The sequence below is a fragment of the Corapipo altera genome, unplaced genomic scaffold (genome assembly GCF_003945725.1).
Source record: "Corapipo altera isolate COAL_440 unplaced genomic scaffold, ASM394572v1 109, whole genome shotgun sequence".
NCBI classification, from domain to species: Eukaryota; Metazoa; Chordata; class Aves; order Passeriformes; family Pipridae; genus Corapipo; species Corapipo altera.
In genome coordinates this window covers 468681-488644 of record NW_020885038.1, presented here as the reverse complement: position 1 = coordinate 488644, position 19964 = coordinate 468681, and the positions used below count along the sequence as shown (strand labels likewise).

The 19964-nt window shown below is 44.4% G+C and overlaps 1 protein-coding gene and 2 long non-coding RNA genes across 3 annotated transcripts in view; 1 reads left to right on the top strand and 2 right to left on the bottom strand.

The window, feature by feature from the left end:
* The window catches only part of LOC113959414, a 12507-nt gene extending 8829 nt beyond the window's left edge, over nucleotides 1-3678 (bottom strand). Inside the window, exons 1-2 of the long non-coding RNA XR_003531799.1 lie at nucleotides 3514-3678; nucleotides 2651-2792 (exon numbers count right to left, since the gene is read on the bottom strand). This is a non-coding gene — a long non-coding RNA (uncharacterized LOC113959414). The remainder of the gene's footprint in view (nucleotides 1-2650; nucleotides 2793-3513) is intronic.
* Nucleotides 2588-19964, top strand: LOC113959408 (myosin heavy chain, skeletal muscle, adult). Its single transcript, XM_027668428.1, has 38 exons — nucleotides 2588-2806; nucleotides 2889-3032; nucleotides 3124-3280; nucleotides 3583-3610; nucleotides 3709-3823; nucleotides 3914-4006; nucleotides 4497-4560; nucleotides 4725-4823; nucleotides 4912-5015; nucleotides 5093-5231; nucleotides 5867-5985; nucleotides 6083-6232; nucleotides 7064-7234; nucleotides 7960-8269; nucleotides 8377-8462; nucleotides 8970-9057; nucleotides 9156-9273; nucleotides 9433-9556; nucleotides 9642-9778; nucleotides 9880-10135; nucleotides 11097-11339; nucleotides 11445-11621; nucleotides 11706-11851; nucleotides 11939-12029; nucleotides 12117-12506; nucleotides 12750-12876; nucleotides 12974-13092; nucleotides 13590-13786; nucleotides 14138-14321; nucleotides 14409-14574; nucleotides 14731-14855; nucleotides 15049-15357; nucleotides 17685-17888; nucleotides 18242-18367; nucleotides 18461-18631; nucleotides 18720-18824; nucleotides 18970-19065; nucleotides 19670-19964. The coding sequence occupies exons 1-38, from the start codon at nucleotides 2603-2605 to the stop codon at nucleotides 19823-19825; spliced, it is 5838 nt and encodes a 1945-aa protein (XP_027524229.1). The 5' UTR covers nucleotides 2588-2602; the 3' UTR covers nucleotides 19826-19964.
* On the bottom strand, nucleotides 4906-9495 carry LOC113959415. Its single transcript, XR_003531800.1, has 3 exons — nucleotides 9412-9495; nucleotides 9284-9290; nucleotides 4906-4916 (listed from the first exon to the last, which is right to left on the bottom strand). It is a non-coding gene; the product is annotated as an uncharacterized LOC113959415 (long non-coding RNA).

Below are 19964 nucleotides of genomic sequence, written 5' to 3'. Positions count from 1 at the left end.
AATCACATCACATCTTCTGCCACTTCCCTTAGCACAAATTCATGCACAGGCTTGTAACAACCCTTCTTGGAGAATCTCCCACTTCTTTTGCAATTTCAAGTGCACAGATGGGCATATCTGTCTCAGTGTGCACATGAGCTCTTCATCATGTATCACAAGTGACCTTACATCTCTCTCTGAGACCCAGCCCAGTAGCTCAGCTACACCCCACCCTCCTATTTCTGTGACCAAATCTTCATCCCTTATCCCATCTTGCCATGCATGTGACTCTCAGTCACCAGCACTATCACACTGCAGGACCCAGATTACTCCCTTACTTTCAGGATCTTACCAGTACATCTGTCAAATACTTTTAGTAATACTTCCCTCTTAGTAGCCTGCCTAATGTGCTGCTCTTAGGCATTTCTTACAAGCTTCACACCATCAACAGGGGAAGCTAAAAGCTGACATTCCTATTGTACAGCTGGGATAGCTGAGGCACAGACATACCAAGCAATCCACCCGGGGTCATACAGTGAGTCGGTGGGAAAGCCAGCAATAGAATCCATAAGTCCTGAATCCAAGTTCTCTAAGTGCTTTGACTAGTCCGGATTCCCTCCTTAACACCCTTGTCACATTATTTATAGGAGCTGTATTCATATAGTCAGTAAGACATCAAAATTTTCTAATTATATCTAGTCATGTCAAATGACAATTATGCCCTTAGTTCAGTTTGCCAGACAATGCTTAGCCAAAGAATGTTTGCCAAAAATGTTTTGACCGAAGAAAGAGGAGGCATCTGTAGCATCTGCAGACGAGATCGTATAAAACGTCCCCACGACACGTCTGCCCTGGCTCCAGGGAAAGCTCCAAGGTAGGTGAGGGGGGTCTGCAGGCTGGCAGGAAGTGATGGTGCCCTTATGTGCCACAACATTCCTGCTGCTTCCAGTGTTCGTGTCCAGGAGGAGACTCCATTATAAACCTGCTCTCAAGGCATCTGCACATTTTCACTTTGGATTTCTGTGCAGCAGCAATGAGGGAACTGCCATTTCTGTTTTACAGCACTGACCAGCTGCCAGCCTGCAAGCCACCCATCTGGTGTCACAGGAGGTAAGAACCTGATTTACTGATTCTTAGAGGGCAGAGACAGAGGGTGGGGTTTCTGTTTGGCTGAGTGAATGGTCATATTTTCAAGTACACTGTAGTCAACAGTAGAGGATGGTGGGTGCCTAAGACAGGTAAGGTTTTCAAGGGAATCATTGAATCATAGAACAGCCCAGGTTGTAAGGGACCTCAGAAGATCATCTGGTCCATTCTTAAGGTGGCTGTGTTTGAAGCCTCTGACTACTCATGGCAGACCAGGAAATCCCCATGGGGACATTCTTTACTTCTGCTTAACTCCCCTAGCAGGCACTGAGGTGCACGACCTTCCCACCATTGCTGGTGCAGCAGTAGAATTTGACCAAGAAGAACACCGTACGAAAAGTGTAAAATTCAATTTTTTGTCTCAGAACATGTAAATTAATGTGATGTTTTGTCCAAAATTTGCCATAGAATCACTAAAGCAGTAAGAGTAGAAAGAGCTGTAATGTGAGCAACCAAGATCTGATTGTCACCTGTGTAAAACACAGCACTGCTGTTTGTCCCCTGTGCTGTTCTGCCTCGTCTCTGCCTCAGAAAATGGAAGCTGCAGCTCTCCTCCTCTGGAAGCCATTACCTGTTCCTCCAGACACAAATAAAGAATTATCCTGTTATTCTCTCATTTTAGTACAAATGTAGCACAATATTATTGTGTAAATATCAGGTACCTAACTCTATATAGAAAGAGATATGTAAATGTTTTCCTAAGCTGCCTACTGTTTTGGTTTCTTTTTCTCAGAGCGAGGGGGAAAGACAGGGGGAAGAAAAAACCAGTTCAGAGAAATTAATACTGGCTTTCAAATTCCTTATTTTTAAATTCCTGATCTGAGCTTTGAAACTTTGTGTTGTAAACTTTGTGTTTTAAAAAGCAAAAGGAAGTACTAGAAAAGGAGCTATCTCAGTGTGGTCTGAAAAGGTGTTGCTCTTCTTTTGGCATTGTTGCAATTTATGCCAAGAAGTCGATAAAATTAGCAAAAAATTGTATTATAAATACAAATATACAAATGTTTTAAATACTGAAACTAAGCCACTGAGAAGCTTGAGTTTTCAGTATGATACTCCAAACAGTGGAGTATAAGCATTCTAAGCTTTGTGAATTAGTATCACTTAGGAGGAAATAGCATTATAATAATTTCAAATTAATTTTAGGAATGCCTAAGCAGTTGAAAGGATTTTTGAGGTCCTTTATTACACAATACAGTCCCTGAATACCAAATATTAAGTTATGGGTTATTTTAAATGGGATTTCAGCACAAGCCAAATAATTTCCCAGAATATAATTTTCACATTTTCCATAACTGTTTAAACCCACCAAAGCAAAAATATGCAATTCCTTCCAAAAGGCTATTAAGGGTATCAATATAGTTTCTTTCCCCCCATCTCTTTTATTCTACTAAAAAGTGCTTATTTTTGACAAAATTGAGCAATATATCTGCTCTTCCACAGTGTTCTCTGCTGACGAGCCTCTCCACAAAGTGCAGCCATGTCTTCGGATTCCGAGATGGCCATTTTTGGGGAGGCAGCTCCTTACCTCCGGAAGTCAGAGAAGGAGAGAATTGAGGCTCAGAACAAGCCTTTCGATGCCAAGTCATCTGTCTTTGTGGTACATGCAAAGGAATCCTTTGTGAAAGGGACAATCCAGAGCAGGGAATCAGGGAAAGTCACTGTCAAGACTGAAAAGGGAGAGGTGAGTGAAAAACAAGCTTGAAGGACAACATTTTCTTCCCACTCTGGGTTCTTAGCTGACATCCATGCATGTCCTCTGACAGACCCTGACTGTGAAGGATGATCAGATCTACTCCATGAACCCTCCCAAGTATGACAAAATCGAGGACATGGCCATGATGACCCACCTCCATGAACCCGCTGTGCTGTACAACCTCAAAGAGCGTTACGCAGCCTGGATGATCTACGTAAGTGGCAGCAGGAGCTTCCTTTGGGCAGCTGGAGGAACTGCTCTGCCAGGCCCAGGGGAAGCCAACGTGCTGTGTCCCTTCCTCGCAGACCTACTCGGGTCTCTTCTGCGTCACTGTCAACCCCTACAAGTGGCTGCCCGTGTACAACCCGGAGGTGGTGTTGGCCTACCGAGGCAAGAAGCGCCAGGAGGCCCCTCCACACATCTTCTCCATCTCTGACAACGCCTATCAGTTCATGCTGACTGGTGAGTGGCTCTGTCTGTCTCAGATAGATTGGACCATTAAATTCTCTGCAATATGAAGGGACTTTTTAAAGCTTTCATGGTTCTAAAACACAATTCATATTGTGGGGTTTGCTATCTTCATAACATTGTTTCTACTCTTATAAAGGAAAGACACCTCTGCGCACAGTGATGTGTTTTGAGTGTTTGTTTCTTTGTTTAAGTCAATCTGACATAAGGCAAAACATTTAACTTACCTAACCATGTTTCATTCTTTCTCTGTTGTTCATTGACTTTTAAGTATTGTATTTCTGTCTCTTCCCCAGATCGGGAGAACCAGTCCATCCTGATCACGTACGTACACCCCCTGCTCGGGTCCCTGAGGGGCTGCCCAGGGCCAGGGCCCCTCCTGCCTGACCACACGCTCTCTGCTTCTCTCCTTACTCTGACAGCGGAGAATCTGGTGCCGGGAAGACTGTGAACACAAAGCGTGTCATCCAGTACTTTGCAACAATTGCAGCCAGCGGGGACAAGAAGAAGGAGGAGCAGACATCAGGCAAAATGCAGGTAAATTAATAGACACATGCTGGTAATGCTTTCCTCTGTTCCTGACATGATTTTTGGAAAGGATAACCATCAATAATTTTCCCCCTGCAGGGAACACTTGAAGATCAAATCATCAGCGCCAACCCACTGCTGGAGGCCTTTGGAAACGCCAAGACTGTGAGGAACGACAACTCCTCACGCTTTGTGAGTTGCTTAACAAAATGATTCCTCAAACACAGGAAATAGAAGTTTAGGTCAGTTATCCTTTTCTGTTGTTCAGGAAGGAAGGAAGGAAGGAATGGGAGAGAGTTTCTAATTTAATATAGTAGCTTTATCTCAAATTTATTTAACCACAAGTGAAATTGTCTATTAGCAATACAGATTTAAGCAGCTGAACTACTTAAATTGCTGTTTTCATATCATTAAGGCAACTGCTCTCTGTGTGCAGGATACAGTTAGAATAGTTTCTCTAATGAAACCCACACATTCCTTCAATTCGTACATTCAACCTACACAAAATACAGCTGTGCCAATGTTGATTATTTTTTGGTCAAAAATGAAAAAGACAACTTTATGTTAATAGTGGAATGTCTCTAAGTAGAAATCTTGTGCCCCATGGAATAAATGGAAGAACTCTTCATTTCAGTGATATTTTTTATGTTGTAAATTCTAATACACTTTAATTCCTTTAAAGGGCAAATTCATCAGAATTCATTTTGGTGCCACAGGAAAACTGGCTTCTGCAGATATTGAAACATGTAAGACACTTTCCTGAACAATCCATCTACTCACCTGTCTATCCATAAAACATCTTTTCATCGAAATATCTATCCTACCTTCCCTGTTTTTCTTCCCATCTTCTTTTTACTTTACTTTTTTTTTTCCTGTTTCTTCTTTTTTCTAACTAAATTTTTTTCTCCAGATCTGCTGGAGAAGTCCAGAGTCACTTTCCAGCTCAAGGCAGAAAGAAGCTACCACATCTTTTATCAGATCATGTCCAACAAGAAGCCAGAGCTAATTGGTAGGAAGAACTAATAACTGGAGGAAGATTGCTGAACACCGTTACTTGCTTGACTAAAATAAGCCTGTATATCCCCTCTTACTTTCAGACATGCTCCTTATCACCACCAACCCATATGACTATCAGTTTGTGAGTCAAGGTGAGATCACCGTTCCCAGCATTAACGACCAGGAGGAGCTCATGGCCACAGATGTGAGTACCAATTAAGAACATTGTACCTATTGTCATCTCTCCAAGACAAAGTTTTTATTTTACTGTTCCTGGTGCAGAGTGCCATTGACATCCTGGGCTTCAGTGCTGATGAGAAAACAGCCATCTACAAGCTGACAGGGGCTGTCATGCACTACGGGAACCTGAAGTTCAAGCAGAAGCAGCGTGAGGAGCAGGCAGAGCCTGATGGCACTGAAGGTATCAGCAAAATCTTTGGCTGACCTATTAGAATAGAAGTAGCAATAGTAATTCAATAATTGGAAGATGGAGAAAGAAAACAGTACAGGTGTGTTTAAGTGAAATAGTATATAGGCATGAAACTGCTGTCTAAAATACAGCCTTTTTTTGATTACTGCCTAATCATTATCTGCAATATCAATTGCATATATGCCCATAAATCTCTCCTGAGCTACCACTCTGAATTAGCACAGCCTGCTCAGTGTGTTTAAACCCACTGAGAAGGGAAAGATTTTTAAGAAATTCGTTTCAGGTTGATCTTTAAAGAAAATGGAGGGACTATATTCAGTATTAGGACTTCTACTTCGTAAACCACTTATTATCTAGGGTAAAATTGCTAATGAATACTAGTATGAATACTAGTATGAATTTTAATAAATACATTGCTTCTAGATGCTTCTTTTAAGAATTTTTTTTGTTTCAAAATAAGGATTTTTTTTTTTTAATAACTATGTCATGGCTCCTCTGAGGTCCAGTAAGCAGAATTTGGTCACAAGGACATTCAATATTGCAGCTGTTTTGCAAAGGGTTCATCACTCAAAGTGCTGCATGTCATATTAGTCTTAATTTTTCTATCTTCTTGTCCTTCTACTTAGTTGCTGACAAGGCTGCCTACCTGATGGGTCTGAACTCAGCAGACCTGCTCAAGGCCCTCTGCTACCCCCGAGTCAAGGTGGGGAATGAATATGTGACCAAGGGCCAAACAGTGCAGCAGGTAGGAAAAATAGAATAATGTGGAACATGCTTTGATGGTTGGTGTTGATTCTCCTCTGCTGTGTATAATAACCTCCAAACCTTCCTCTGTGCTTTAGGTGAACAACTCAGTGGGTGCCCTGGCAAAGGCTGTCTATGAGAAGATGTTCCTGTGGATGGTTGTTCGCATCAACCAACAGCTGGACACGAAGCAGCCCAGGCAGTACTTCATTGGAGTGCTGGACATTGCTGGCTTCGAGATCTTTGATGTAAGGATTCCAGTTTTGAGGACTACTCTTGCAGGGAGAGATTGTTATATCTGAGGACTTGCAAGCGATGTTCCTCTGAAGGCTTAACATGCTAGTCATTTGCAACTTTATGGGGAAAAAACTCCCATCATTTTCCTTTATAGCAGAGAGCAAAATCCTCAAAAGCTTCGTCATCATAAGCACAGTGATTCTGTTTGTGTAGAAGTAGCAAAAAGAATTTTATGCATTATGATACAACAGTTTGATCTTAACTTTAGAGATTAAATAAACCAACATAATTACAATAATTTTATAGAAGAGCTTCTAGAGCAGAACTAGGAGACCCATTGACAAATATATCACAGAATCACAGAGTATTCTGAGCTGGAAGGCACCCACAAAGATCATTGAGTCCACCACTAAAGCTAATGGCCCATATGGGGATCAAACCCATGACCTGGGTATTATTAGCACCATGCTCTAACCAACTGAGTTAATAACAGGTTAAAGATGTGTAAATTGTTTTAAGAACCAAGGAATGTTAACCAGAGAGATCAAGTTTTTAAATTTAGAGACAAGAGCACACCTTGTCTGAAGAGCACACCTTTTTGGCTGAATAAAAAATTGCCAAAGTATTTTATGATTTTTAGTAGATTCACTAGGAATATCTGCTCTGAAATAAACCCTCATTTTCATTATGTAGGTATTTCTTTGTGAAGCTGCATATAGATCCAGTTATGGTGTGGTTGTGATAATAGAGTTGTGTTTTAACTGAGAAGATTGATAAAAGCATGATTAAGAACTGTGCATGTTGACGAGGGCTGGTTGTTTTGGGGTTTTTCCGCTGTGCAGTTCAACAGCCTGGAGCAGCTGTGCATCAACTTCACCAATGAGAAACTGCAACAGTTCTTCAACCACCACATGTTCGTGCTGGAGCAGGAGGAGTACAAGAAGGAGGGAATTGAATGGACATTCATTGACTTTGGGATGGACCTAGCTGCCTGCATTGAGCTCATTGAGAAGGTACATTTTGACTTGAAAATGTCTTGCATTTTCAGGAACACATTATTTTAAGTTTCCCCTGTTAGTTTCTTAGTTTTAGTTGTTGAAATATGTCTTTGTTGCTAATTATGCATAATAGATATTACAAAGTCCAGAGAAAACTGTAGAAGTAATTCTTTCACATTCTCTGCATGGAAGGTATCTCCATTTGCATGATTAAAGGATATTATCTTCAAAAACACAGAGTAGCTCCTACAGTAACATGAAAATATTTTCTTAAGATTCTGGAATGAAGTTATCTGAACAATACATATTTTTCCTATATGGTTCATAGCAAAGTAAGGACAGGCTAACAGAGTCAATGCCTGATGTCTGAGAGCAAGAAACTGAGATTTTTTGTAGTACCATATAATTTAGGGAATTGATTGAAAGTTCAAAAGCAGAAGTAAATATGCAATGCAAAATAAATATGCAAAATAGTTCACATTTGTGAAAACTATTTTTCAATATACTTTTTCTCCTCCTGATCTTTAACATGGTTTCTGGAATAAAAACCATTCCTAAATCACTGTGACAAAGTATGAGTCAAGCAGGTGAATCTTTTAAACTCACTCTTCAGAAAGAAATGTTCTTAATGGCAAAGTTTGTTTCTCAGCTTTCTGTCTTTTACTATCTTCCCTTTGAAACCAAGTCCTAGTCATATTATTCTACAGGCAGTCTCTCTTTTTTATTGAACTATCTTCCAGCCCATGGGCATCTTTTCCATCCTGGAAGAGGAGTGCATGTTCCCCAAGGCAACTGACACCTCTTTCAAGAACAAGCTCTATGACCAGCACCTGGGCAAGTCCAGCAACTTCCAGAAGCCCAAACCTGCCAAAGGCAAGGCTGAGGCCCACTTCTCCCTGGTGCACTACGCTGGCACAGTGGACTACAACATCACTGGGTGGCTGGAGAAGAACAAGGACCCCCTGAATGAAACTGTCATTGGGCTGTACCAGAAATCATCTGTCAAGACCCTGGCTTTACTTTTTGCTTCCTATGGTGGAGCAGAAACAGGTTATTTTTTTATTTTCTTTTTCAAGCTTTGTGATACTTAAAGATGCAATAAAAAAAGAATATATTGAAAAATTTTTCTTTTTTTTTTCTTTTTCTTTTTTTTTAAGAGGCTAGTGGTGGTGGTGCTGGTGGTGGAAAGAAGGGTGGCAAGAAGAAGGGTTCTTCTTTCCAGACTGTCTCAGCTCTTTTCCGGGTAAAGGATGGATTCATTGTCTATAAAGTGACATGAACACTGTCAAATCTGAGCTATATACACTTGGGTTCTCCTTCTGACATTTCTTGAATGAAGAACAATAATAAGTATGAAGTGCTTTTTTCTAGTAGTTTTCTGTTCAAATTTAGGATCCAGTCTTCATTTGATCCTCTGACTTTCTAATAGGAGTTCACTCACATTCTTTTTGAAAAACATATTTAAGAATCTGGCATGTAATGTAAGTATTAATCTCCAAAAGGCTTGTCATAAAATATTTATAGAGTATTATTTTACTTCCTCCAAAATAAGGTGAAAAATTTTAAACTCCTTTATGGGAATGTTTTTTAATGAAAAGTGCATAGAAGATTTATTTAAATCTAAATTTTGAATTTGAAAGCTTCCTTTTCCTAAGATCCATTATATTAGTTCCTTGGCATCTAGGTACAAAGCATGCAGAAGCAAATTTCTTTAATCTAAGCTGCAGCATGTGATCATGTGTTCCCACAGGAGAACTTAAACAAGCTGATGACCAATCTGCGGAGCACTCACCCCCATTTTGTGCGCTGTATCATCCCCAATGAGACCAAAACACCCGGTAAGATGCTCAAGTAGGAAGAGGATTTGCTCTGACATCCATTCCCCTCCGCACTGGAATCTGTGCCACTCCTTTGTGCTCTGCTCTGCCTTGCTCAGGTGCCATGGAGCACGAGCTGGTGCTGCACCAGCTGCGCTGTAATGGTGTGTTGGAAGGGATCAGGATCTGCAGGAAAGGGTTCCCCAGCAGAGTCCTCTATGCTGACTTCAAACAGAGGTAAGAGCACTGCACTTCTCAGCATCATTAAAAGTGTTGTTGGTCCATTCACAGGTCCATTCGGTTTGTTGTCAAAAATAGCTATATATGAGCTGGCGGGGTTTAGTGGCTCCTGTGTGTTGATTGGGAAAAAATAACCTTCTCTTCCTTTTTCCACAGATACAAGGTGCTTAATGCCAGTGCCATCCCAGAGGGACAGTTCATCGACAGCAAGAAGGCTTCCGAGAAGCTCCTTGGCTCAATCGATGTGGACCACACCCAGTACAAATTTGGACACACCAAGGTACAAACCCCCCATTCCCTCACTCACTCCGTACCTGTGCTTTGCCCGGCCTGACAGTGATGTGCTGCAACATTCCCTCTCTAAGGTGTTCTTCAAAGCTGGGCTGCTGGGGCTCCTGGAGGAGATGAGGGATGAGAAGCTGGCACAGCTCATCACTCGCACACAGGCCAGATGCAGAGGCTTCCTGATGAGGGTGGAGTACCAGAGAATGGTGGAGAGAAGGTACACAATCCTCGTCTTCAGTTAAACTCACTGTGGTTGGAGGAAAGTGTTGACAATTTTCAAACTGAAAATACTCATTGTACATTTGAATTATGCTCCAGAGAGTCCATCTTCTGCATCCAGTACAACATTCGTGCATTCATGAATGTCAAACACTGGCCCTGGATGAAGCTCTTCTTCAAGATCAAGCCCTTGCTGAAGAGTGCAGAGTCTGAGAAGGAGATGGCCAACATGAAGGAGGAGTTTGAGAAAACCAAGGAAGAGCTTGCAAAGTCTGAGGCAAAGAGGAAGGAGCTGGAGGAGAAAATGGTGAAACTGGTGCAGGAAAAAAATGATCTGCAGCTCCAAGTGCAGGCTGTGAGTAACATTTTTCTATACCTTTCTTTATAGGGGAAATAAATAAATAAGATCTAACTCTTCTTTCCTACTATAGGACTCTCAAACTGCATACTAAGCTTTCTTATAAAATATTTTAAGCCTAATACAAGGTAACTAAACGTAAAATTCAGACCACATTCTTTCCCCCATTCAGTCTCACTACTGCGAAGCGGAGTTTAATCCAAAGAATGAGTTTTCACTCTTAATACCTACTTATAATGTGTCCCGTGTGAGTTCATGATATAAAGGCTCATTATAGTTGCTGTAGTGTATTTAGAGGAATAGGGATAGTGATTTGATTGACTTCCTACTCTGCCTTAACTCAGTTGTCAAAGTGAAGAGCCGTGTGCCATTTCTTACAGTAGAACTCACCTCAGCTCCTGTACCTACTGCTCCCAGAAGACACAGATGCCCATTAGAATTTAAAACAGAAGCACTGTGTTTGTCTCTAAAGCCATTTGGCCTCTAAGAATGATGGACAACATTTTGGCAACACTCATGAGTTGAAATGTCTATTTTGAGGAAAGATGAATTTTATTCTAGTGTCCACTAACTGCAATAGCTGGGTATAAAGCTACTAATTCAAGTTTCAAGTATTTCCTCAACGGCAGAGTTATTTACATTTCTCAGTACTTCCACATAAATTTGAATATAGTACATCATAATAAACAATCACTTTCTAAAGAGAAAAGGAAAACTAAATCTAAGTGACTTTATAATACACACAAAATAAATAAGGTGAAATGCAATGTAGCTACACAGAGCTGCACTGATGACTCTAAAGGTCTGAAAAAAATAAAATTTATGAAAATCTTATTCTAGATTTGTAATTTGTAACATAATTGCACAATAAATTTTTCCCAAAAATAATCCCAGAGGTCTCAGAAATGCACATCTGTTCCTTCAGCATTAAATAATCCTTCCTGTATTTTTTCACAAGGAAGCTGATGCTTTGGCTGATGCTGAGGAAAGGTGTGACCAGCTCATCAAAACCAAAATCCAGCTGGAAGCCAAAGTTAAAGAAGTGACTGAAAGGGCTGAGGATGAGGAGGAAATCAATGCTGAGCTGACAGCCAAGAAGAGAAAACTGGAGGATGAATGTTCAGAGCTGAAGAAAGATATTGATGACCTTGAGCTAACACTGGCCAAGGTGGAGAAGGAAAAACACGCAACTGAAAACAAGGTACGAGGCAGAAAATCTCACCCACACGCCAGAAAAGAGTCCCGTGCTCTTCCAGGACTTCTGTATCTACTTCCTTGATTTACGCTTGCTTCCTTCTTCCTAAAGGTGAAAAACCTCACAGAGGAGATGGCAGCCCTGGACGAGACCATCGCCAAGCTGACAAAAGAGAAGAAAGCCCTCCAAGAGGCCCATCAGCAGACCCTGGATGACCTGCAGGCAGAGGAGGACAAAGTCAATACACTGACCAAAGCCAAGACCAAGCTGGAGCAGCAAGTGGACGATGTAAGCCCACGGACACACAGCAGGAACAGACAGGTATGGAGTTTGAGCTGGCTGGTGGAGCACTGATGGCCTTGTTCTGTGTAGCTGGAAGGGTCCCTGGAGCAAGAGAAGAAACTGCGCATGGATCTGGAGAGAGCCAAGAGGAAACTGGAAGGAGACCTGAAGCTGGCCCAGGACAGCATCATGGATCTGGAGAATGATAAGCAGCAGCTGGATGAGAAACTGAAGAAGTAAGTGTGGCCCTGGGGCACCTCAGTGCTGGGCTGCAGCTCTTGTCTTTTTCCTTTGAGCTGTAACCCACTTTGCTTTGCCCAAAGGAAAGACTTTGAAATCAGCCAGATTCAGAGCAAAATTGAGGATGAACAAGCCCTGGGCATGCAACTACAGAAGAAGATCAAGGAGCTGCAGGCAAGTGTCTGCCCTTCCCCTGCCTACCCCAGGCTCGGCTCAGGGAGGAGGAGGGCACGGGTGTGAAGGGTCCCTCGTGTTCTCCAGGCCCGTATTGAGGAACTGGAGGAGGAAATCGAGGCCGAGCGAACCTCTCGCGCTAAAGCAGAGAAGCATCGGGCTGACCTGTCCAGGGAGCTGGAGGAGATCAGCGAGCGCCTGGAAGAAGCAGGAGGGGCGACGGCAGCTCAGGTGGAGATGAACAAGAAGCGGGAGGCAGAATTCCAGAAGATGCGCCGGGACCTCGAAGAGGCCACGCTGCAGCACGAAGCCACGGCTGCCGCCCTGCGCAAGAAGCACGCGGACAGCACAGCTGAGCTGGGGGAGCAGATCGACAACCTGCAGCGCGTCAAGCAGAAGCTGGAGAAGGAGAAGAGTGAGCTCAAGATGGAGATTGATGACTTGGCCAGTAACATGGAGTCTGTCTCCAAAGCCAAGGTATGGAAAAATGGACTGTAAACCACTTGAAAATTAATTCCATTGAAATACATCCTTTCAAATTACAGCCTGGTTACCATCTAACTCCCTGTCTCTCTATGGAGCTGTGTTTCTTACCTTCTAACACCAAGGAACAGTCCAGACCGTGCAAGTCTGTTCATGTTTTTCTGCTTAGAGTCCCGCTCTTCTGAATAAGAAGGCGTCTAGATCCTAATCTTCTTTCATTCTCTGTGACCTCCACAGGCAAATCTGGAGAAGATGTGCCGCACGTTGGAAGACCAGCTGAGTGAGATTAAGACAAAGGAAGAAGAGCATCAGCGCATGATCAATGACCTCAATGCTCAAAGAGCTCGTCTGCAGACAGAGTCAGGTGAGAGAGACTCCCCTGTGTGTGGTGGGACTCCTAAAACAGCTTGTTTGGGTCAAAAATAACGATCAGAGTGCCTCCTTTTCATGTGCTTTCCCAGGTGAATATTCACGCCAGATGGAGGAGAAAGATGCTCTGATTTCTCAGCTGTCAAGAGGCAAACAGGCTTTCACCCAACAGATTGAGGAACTCAAGAGACACTTAGAGGAAGAAATTAAGGTAATTTCTGATTTCCTACAGCTGGCCGCTGAAAACACTCATAATGTCACACTGCCTAGGGGGGGAAGGATATGCTTAGCACAAGCCATACTGTGGGAATGTTTTCATTTCTGCAGCGAGTGTGATTAGTGGATTTAGTCCTCCAGGCTTACATCTGCCCTTTGTTGCAAACAGTCTTTGAGCATTCTTGTTTGCAGTGTGAAATTAATTCATTGGAAGAGATTTCCCAGGATATTGCCATTAGATCCCTCCTCTCTAAGAGGTACTTCAGATATTTGCATGACTACTGAGCTATCATGATGAGACAGGGGAAAAAAACATTTAGGTAATTTAGTGCTTCTCTTCTCATGTTAGCTTCTCCCTAGAATTTATCCATTATTCTCTTTGTCAGTCCCCACTGTCATTTTGCATAGAAGAATAATACAGTGTCCCATTAATATTCAGTCAGATTTCCCAGGATATTTCTGGTCTGTGACTCAATACTCTTGTTGCTGCAGGCCAAGAACGCCCTGGCCCACGCCCTGCAGTCCGCTCGCCACGACTGTGACTTGCTCCGGGAACAATATGAGGAGGAGCAGGAAGCCAAGGGGGAGCTGCAGCGCGCCCTGTCCAAGGCCAACAGCGAAGTGGCCCAGTGGAGAACCAAATACGAGACGGACGCGATTCAGCGCACGGAGGAGCTCGAGGAGGCCAAGTACGTGGGGAGTGGGATGAGAAATGACTGCAGAAGACTGAGAGCGGTCAAAGGAAATGGGAGTCTCTGAGCGGGCTGAGACAGGGTTAGGATGAAGGCAGGGATATACTGTCTTTGTGTGCAAAGCAGATAGAGGGGAGGAGAAAAAAAGTGTATATTGGAAGGGAAAGCATAGGCTTTAGGGCTAGAAGTGCAAAGACAGGCCTAATGCACACAGAAAGGATAGATCCTTTAGGATCTGTGAAAAGTGCTCATCTCAGAACCCCCAAAGTGGCCAACTGCCCTCTCATGGCAGTGCAGAACTGACTCCCTTCTAAGCTCTAAGCTGCCACTGTGCTTATCTCCTCCCAGGAAGAAGCTGGCACAGCGCCTGCAGGATGCAGAGGAACACGTTGAAGCTGTCAATGCCAAATGTGCCTCCCTGGAAAAGACAAAGCAGAGGCTGCAGAATGAAGTGGAGGACTTGATGATTGATGTGGAGCGATCCAATGCTGCCTGTGCTGCTCTGGACAAGAAGCAGAAGAACTTTGACAAGGTCTTTTGGGCTTCAGCCCTGGGACTCCTGGGCAGAGCCTCCCCCCCGGGATGGCCACATCCCTACTCACACCCCGTTTCTCTTCAGATCCTGGCAGAATGGAAGCAGAAGTATGAGGAAACGCAGGCTGAGCTGGAGGCCTCCCAGAAGGAGTCTCGCTCCCTCAGCACGGAGCTGTTTAAGATGAAGAATGCCTATGAGGAGTCCTTGGACCACCTGGAAACAATGAAGCGGGAGAACAAGAACTTGCAGCGTAAGTCCCTGGCCCTCTGCTCCGGGATGGGCTTTCTCACCACCTGAGCATTGCTGCGGGGTCTGTGCCTGCAGCTCTGCAAAGATGCCTGTCACCCTGGTGGGACAGGGCCCTTCCCATTCTGCTCTGGGCCTGAGCAAGCCATTGTTCCCACAGAGGAGATTTCTGACCTCACGGAGCAGATTGCGGAGGGAGGAAAGGCAATTCATGAGCTGGAGAAAGTCAAGAAGCAAATTGAGCAGGAGAAATCTGAAATCCAGGCTGCTCTGGAGGAAGCTGAGGTACCTGGCCAGAATCATTGCTCTCTGCACTAAATGTGTGAGCAAGGCAGAAACAATGCTAAAAAGGCCTTGCTTCTGCTGTGTTCTGGCTGCGGAGGGCAGCCAGCTGAGATTTCCTGGAATATTCTCTAATTCCCTAGAAAGCAAGCAGTAGGTTTAACAGTGTTCCCCATGTTTGTGTCCACTTGTCCAGGCCTCTCTGGAACATGAAGAGGGGAAGATCCTGCGCCTGCAGCTGGAGCTCAACCAGGTGAAGTCTGAGATTGACAGGAAGATAGCAGAGAAAGATGAGGAGATTGACCAGCTGAAGAGAAACCACCTCAGAATTGTGGAGTCCATGCAAAGCACCCTGGATGCTGAGATCAGGAGCAGGAATGAAGCCCTGAGGCTGAAGAAGAAGATGGAGGGAGACCTGAATGAAATGGAGATCCAGCTCAGCCATGCCAACCGTGTGGCTGCAGAGGCACAAAAGAACCTGCGAAACACACAGGCTGTGCTCAAGGTCTGTTAAGCTAAGGATGTGCATATAGGAATCTCATTTGTGTAATATCATAGAATCATTGATTTATTGAATTATTTGGGTTGAAGGAGACCCACAATGTTCATCTAGTCCAGCCCCTCTGCCATGGGCAAGAACACCTTGTACTAGATCAGACAGCTCAAAGTCCTATCCAGTCTGACCTTGAACACTTCCAGTGGTGGCACATCCACAACATGCAGTCACCGGATATCAGGGAGAAGAGATCAGCACCCCTCTCTGTTCTGCCCCACTTCAGAAAGCTGTAGAGCAATGAGGTCACCTCTCAGTAGCCTTCTTTGCAAACCAGACAACCCTCATGTCCTCAGCCACTCCTCAGATAACATGCCTTACAGCGCTTTCTCTTGCTTTGCTGCCTTCCTCTAGATGCATTCATGTCTCATATTTCCTTAATTGCAGGGCTCAGAATTGCCTACAGTACTCAATGGGAGTAACTCAACTTTAAAAAACAGGAATTCAGATCGAACTGTCCCCACACATCCAGGCAGCATCTCTATAGTCTTCTCAGGATATATGTCCCTGGTTCTACTGCCTATGCTTTTCCTTCTTACACTGGAGTTTGTTCTGGAGCTCCTTGCTCAGCCACTCTGTTCTACTGCCTTCCTTGCCTGACTGCTTCCAAGTGGCAATTTAGAGCTCTTACACTCTAAGAAAAATGTTCTTAACTCTTTTCTGCTTCTGTATTTTTGAGGGCAGTTTCTCAACAGGGTTCCACCCAGTAATTCCTTAAACAACAGAAAGTCCACTCTCCTAAAATTCAGGGTCTTGACCTTACTCTTCAACTGGCCCAGACCCCTCAAAATCATGAATACCACCAGGGGTTGATCACTTCAGCCCAGTTTGTCACCAGTTTTGGCATCTCTAATTGGTTCATTTGTGTCAGTAAGTAGCAGGCCCAGTAAGAGTTCTTCAGTGGGGCAGCCTATCCCCTGGATGAAGATATTATCCTTCATACACTCCAGGAATCTCCTGGACTGCTTACAGCTTGCTCTGCTGCTTTTCCAGCAGATGTCAAAGTGATTCAACACTCCTAGGAGGACTGGGTCATGGAAACACGATGCATCCAATAGTCGAAGTTATGATAGTTGGTTACAAGTCTCCCCTAGGTCAGGATCCTCATAGTAATCACCAGCCATAAGGTTTCCTTTGTTGGCTTGGCCTCTAATTTTTAATCATAAGCTATCAACCCGACAAATCACTGTTTTTCAAAGACAGCTCTGTGCAAACAATCTATAGACACCACCTTCTCACCCCTTCTTCCTTGCCCCTTCCTTGTGCCTTCATTGTCCCTTCTGAACATTTTATAGCCATTGATACAGCACTCCAGCCATGTGATTCATCTCACCAGGCTCCAGTGACAGTAATTAGATCAGAGTTTTCTAGATGTACAGGGGCTTCTAACTCCTCCTATTTGTTACCCATGCTACATGCATTGGTATAGAGGCACCTCAATTATCACTTTTTTTAGAGGAATGAACCCTAAATTCTTTGGAACATTTCCCTGTTGCTCCCTAATGCATCAGCAGGCCCTGGCTCTTCTCCCTAACTCAAAACTCCATTCTCTTCTCCTACTACGTCGAGTTTAAAGCTCTAGCTAGACTACTGGTGAACACCCTCCTACCCTACTTGCTCAGGTGAATCTCATCAGCTCCCAACAGAGAGAGTTTCTCAAAGGTATACCCATGATCATAGAAGCCAAAACCTTGATTATGACATCAGCTACACACCCATTCACCTTTTCAGTCATTCTTCTCCTTCTTAAACCCTTTCCTCTGACTGGAGGAAAGTACTCTGCCACCTGTACTTCGTATCCCTTTGCTCTGAGGGCCATCTTTTGACGGTTATAAGTTGCCTTATTGCAGTATCATTAAAGCCTACACAGAATAGTAGGATCCTGTCACTCACGTGCTCTTTGTTTTTCAACCCCAGAGCATAGTATCTGTTACATAGCAGCACTTCAGAGGATGAAGGAAAGTTCTTTCTGCTGCCCCAAGCAGGAACAAAGGTCCAGTTTCCTTTATCTTGGAAGTATTGTCAGTCAGAGTTTGAATTCAGGCTTGCCTTCCCTTTGCACAGCCTAAAATTTAGGCAGGGCTGTCACTCAGCCTGGGACAGAGCACAATACCATGAATCAACTTCCTGCTCACATTCTTAGATACTGTGCATTTACTGACAATAATGCCTCATATAAATATTTAATTATATATATTGTACTACCATAGTAATTATTGGACTGGTGGCAATTGCAACAGTGCTGTGATGCCTTTTAAATTCTCTTTCCTCTCTTACAGGACACCCAGATCCATTTGGATGACGCTCTCAGGACCCAGGATGACCTGAAGGAGCAGGTGGCCATGGTGGAGCGCAGAGCAAACCTGCTGCAGGCTGAAATTGAGGAGCTGCGGGCAGCCCTGGAGCAGACGGAGCGGTCGAGGAAAGTGGCTGAGCAGGAACTGATGGATGCCAGTGAGAGAGTTCAGCTCCTCCACACTCAGGTTAGACTCATGAGATTCAAAAACCCATAAGCCTTTTTTTTCCTTTACAGATTTTCAGCTGTGGAAATTCTTAAATCCATAGTTGTGATAAAAAACCTTCACCTTAACCAGAATTAGTAAACTTGTATGAAGAAACGGATTATAGGTAAATGAGTAGGATTGCATCAGAAGTCAGAAGGGCTTCTTCAAATTTTAAGAACTCTCTGCTATCTAGCTGTGTGTGACATCACAAGATGCATCAGGAGAATCTTAATATTAGATACATAGAAGATAACTTTACATTGAAACAATATATTCCTAAAATAAGTGTTCTCTTTTGGAACTAACTGGACAAAATATTTATTGTTCAACAGAACACCAGCTTGATCAACACCAAGAAGAAGCTGGAGACAGACATTTCTCAGATTCAGAGCGAAATGGAGGATACGATCCAGGAAGCCCGCAATGCTGAAGAGAAGGCCAAGAAGGCCATCACAGATGTGAGTCGGGGCTCCTTTCATTGCTGATGGGGGATGTATTCTCCCCAAAGTGTCTCCAGCCCCACAAGGGCTTTGACCTTTTGCTCTGCTCAGGCGGCCATGATGGCAGAAGAGCTGAAGAAGGAGCAGGACACCAGTGCCCACCTGGAGAGGATGAAGAAGAACCTGGACCAGACGGTGAAGGACCTGCAGCTTCGTCTGGAAGAGGCCGAGCAGTTGGCCCTGAAGGGAGGCAAGAAGCAAATCCAGAAGCTGGAGGCCAGGGTGAGTAGGGCTGTGTTGGTGCATGAGTGACCCCGTCTCTTGGAGAGACACCCCCAGGGAAGCTGCAGGGACGGGCTTCTCATTGCAGGTGCGGGAGCTGGAAGGGGAGGTTGATGCTGAGCAGAAGCGCAGCGCTGAAGCCGTGAAGGGTGTGCGCAAGTACGAGAGGAGGGTGAAGGAACTCACCTACCAGGTAAGGCTGGAGGCCTCCTTGGGCTTAGACAGAGTTTTCTCACAGCAAGTCTCATTTTGCACACACCACCCCCAAGGGGATTTCTTAACCCTGTGTGATGCAGAACCAAGAATTCATTCTCCTTCCTCCTTACCATCTCCTCTAGTCTGAGGAAGACCGGAAGAATGTTCTCAGGCTGCAGGATCTGGTGGACAAGCTGCAAATGAAGGTGAAATCCTACAAGAGACAGGCTGAGGAAGCTGTAAGTATTGCTGGAGGAATGGGCAAGGGTCACCTTCCATTGGGGCAGCACAGGCATCGAATGAGGCTGAACACCAGGAAAGGGGCTTGAAAGAATTTCCCAAGACACAACAGCCTTGGCCTCGGTGTTTTGCTGTCGTGTCATGAGACCTTGGTGAGCTCTGGGCACTTTGCAGTCAAGGATGAACTGAGGCAAGTTCTACAGCCTGTTTTGTGCAGGAGGTCAGAGCAAACAAACCCACGGGTCACATGCACTCACTGAGAAGTTCCTGAATCTCTGCTAATAGTCAGCAGCAGAACGCTTCAGGATCTTTCTCAACCTAAGTGACACTGATAATGAGGCAGCAAGTAGTGGGAGAACAAGAGCACAAGTGACAAAGCTGTTCCTCACGTATGACTCAGTCCTGGTGATGCTTTTCCCAGAGGGGTCCTGGGAAGGGGAGGATGAGGAGGTTGGGGTGAGCTGACGTGTGAGCAGTGGTGGAAGGGGGACAGAGGTTTGTGCCTCCCCCCAGAGAAGAGCTGAAGCCCCACAAGGCCGAGGTGCAGGAGGAGTGAAATCCCTGCCCTGGGCTCCTCACCACCAACTCCCTCTCCCCACACAGGAGGAGCTCTCCAATGTCAACCTCTCCAAGTTCCGCAAGATCCAGCACGAGCTGGAGGAAGCCGAGGAACGGGCTGACATTGCAGAGTCACAGGTCAACAAGCTCCGAGCCAAGAGTCGGGAGTTTCATGGGAAGAAGATAGGAGAGGAAGAGTGAGGATGTCACGAGGCAGCAAAGTGACCTGAGAGCTGCACAAAATGTGAACCCTCTATCATTTCCTTCTGCAAGAAGTGTTTATCACCATGTCAATATGTAGAGAATAAAAAATATAGATTCCTTTGCATACACAGCAGAA

Bases quoted from the DNA above. Each gene is read 5' to 3' on its own strand.
- LOC113959408 (XM_027668428.1), top strand. From the start codon at position 2,603: ATGTCTTCGGATTCCGAGATGGCCATTTTTGGGGAGGCAGCTCCTTAC. The intron at 3,611-3,708 runs GTACGTACACCC...TTACTCTGACAG, and splicing joins AACCAGTCCATCCTGATCAC to CGGAGAATCTGGTGCCGGGA. The intron at 13,093-13,589 runs GTAATTTCTGAT...TTGTTGCTGCAG, and splicing joins ACTTAGAGGAAGAAATTAAG to GCCAAGAACGCCCTGGCCCA.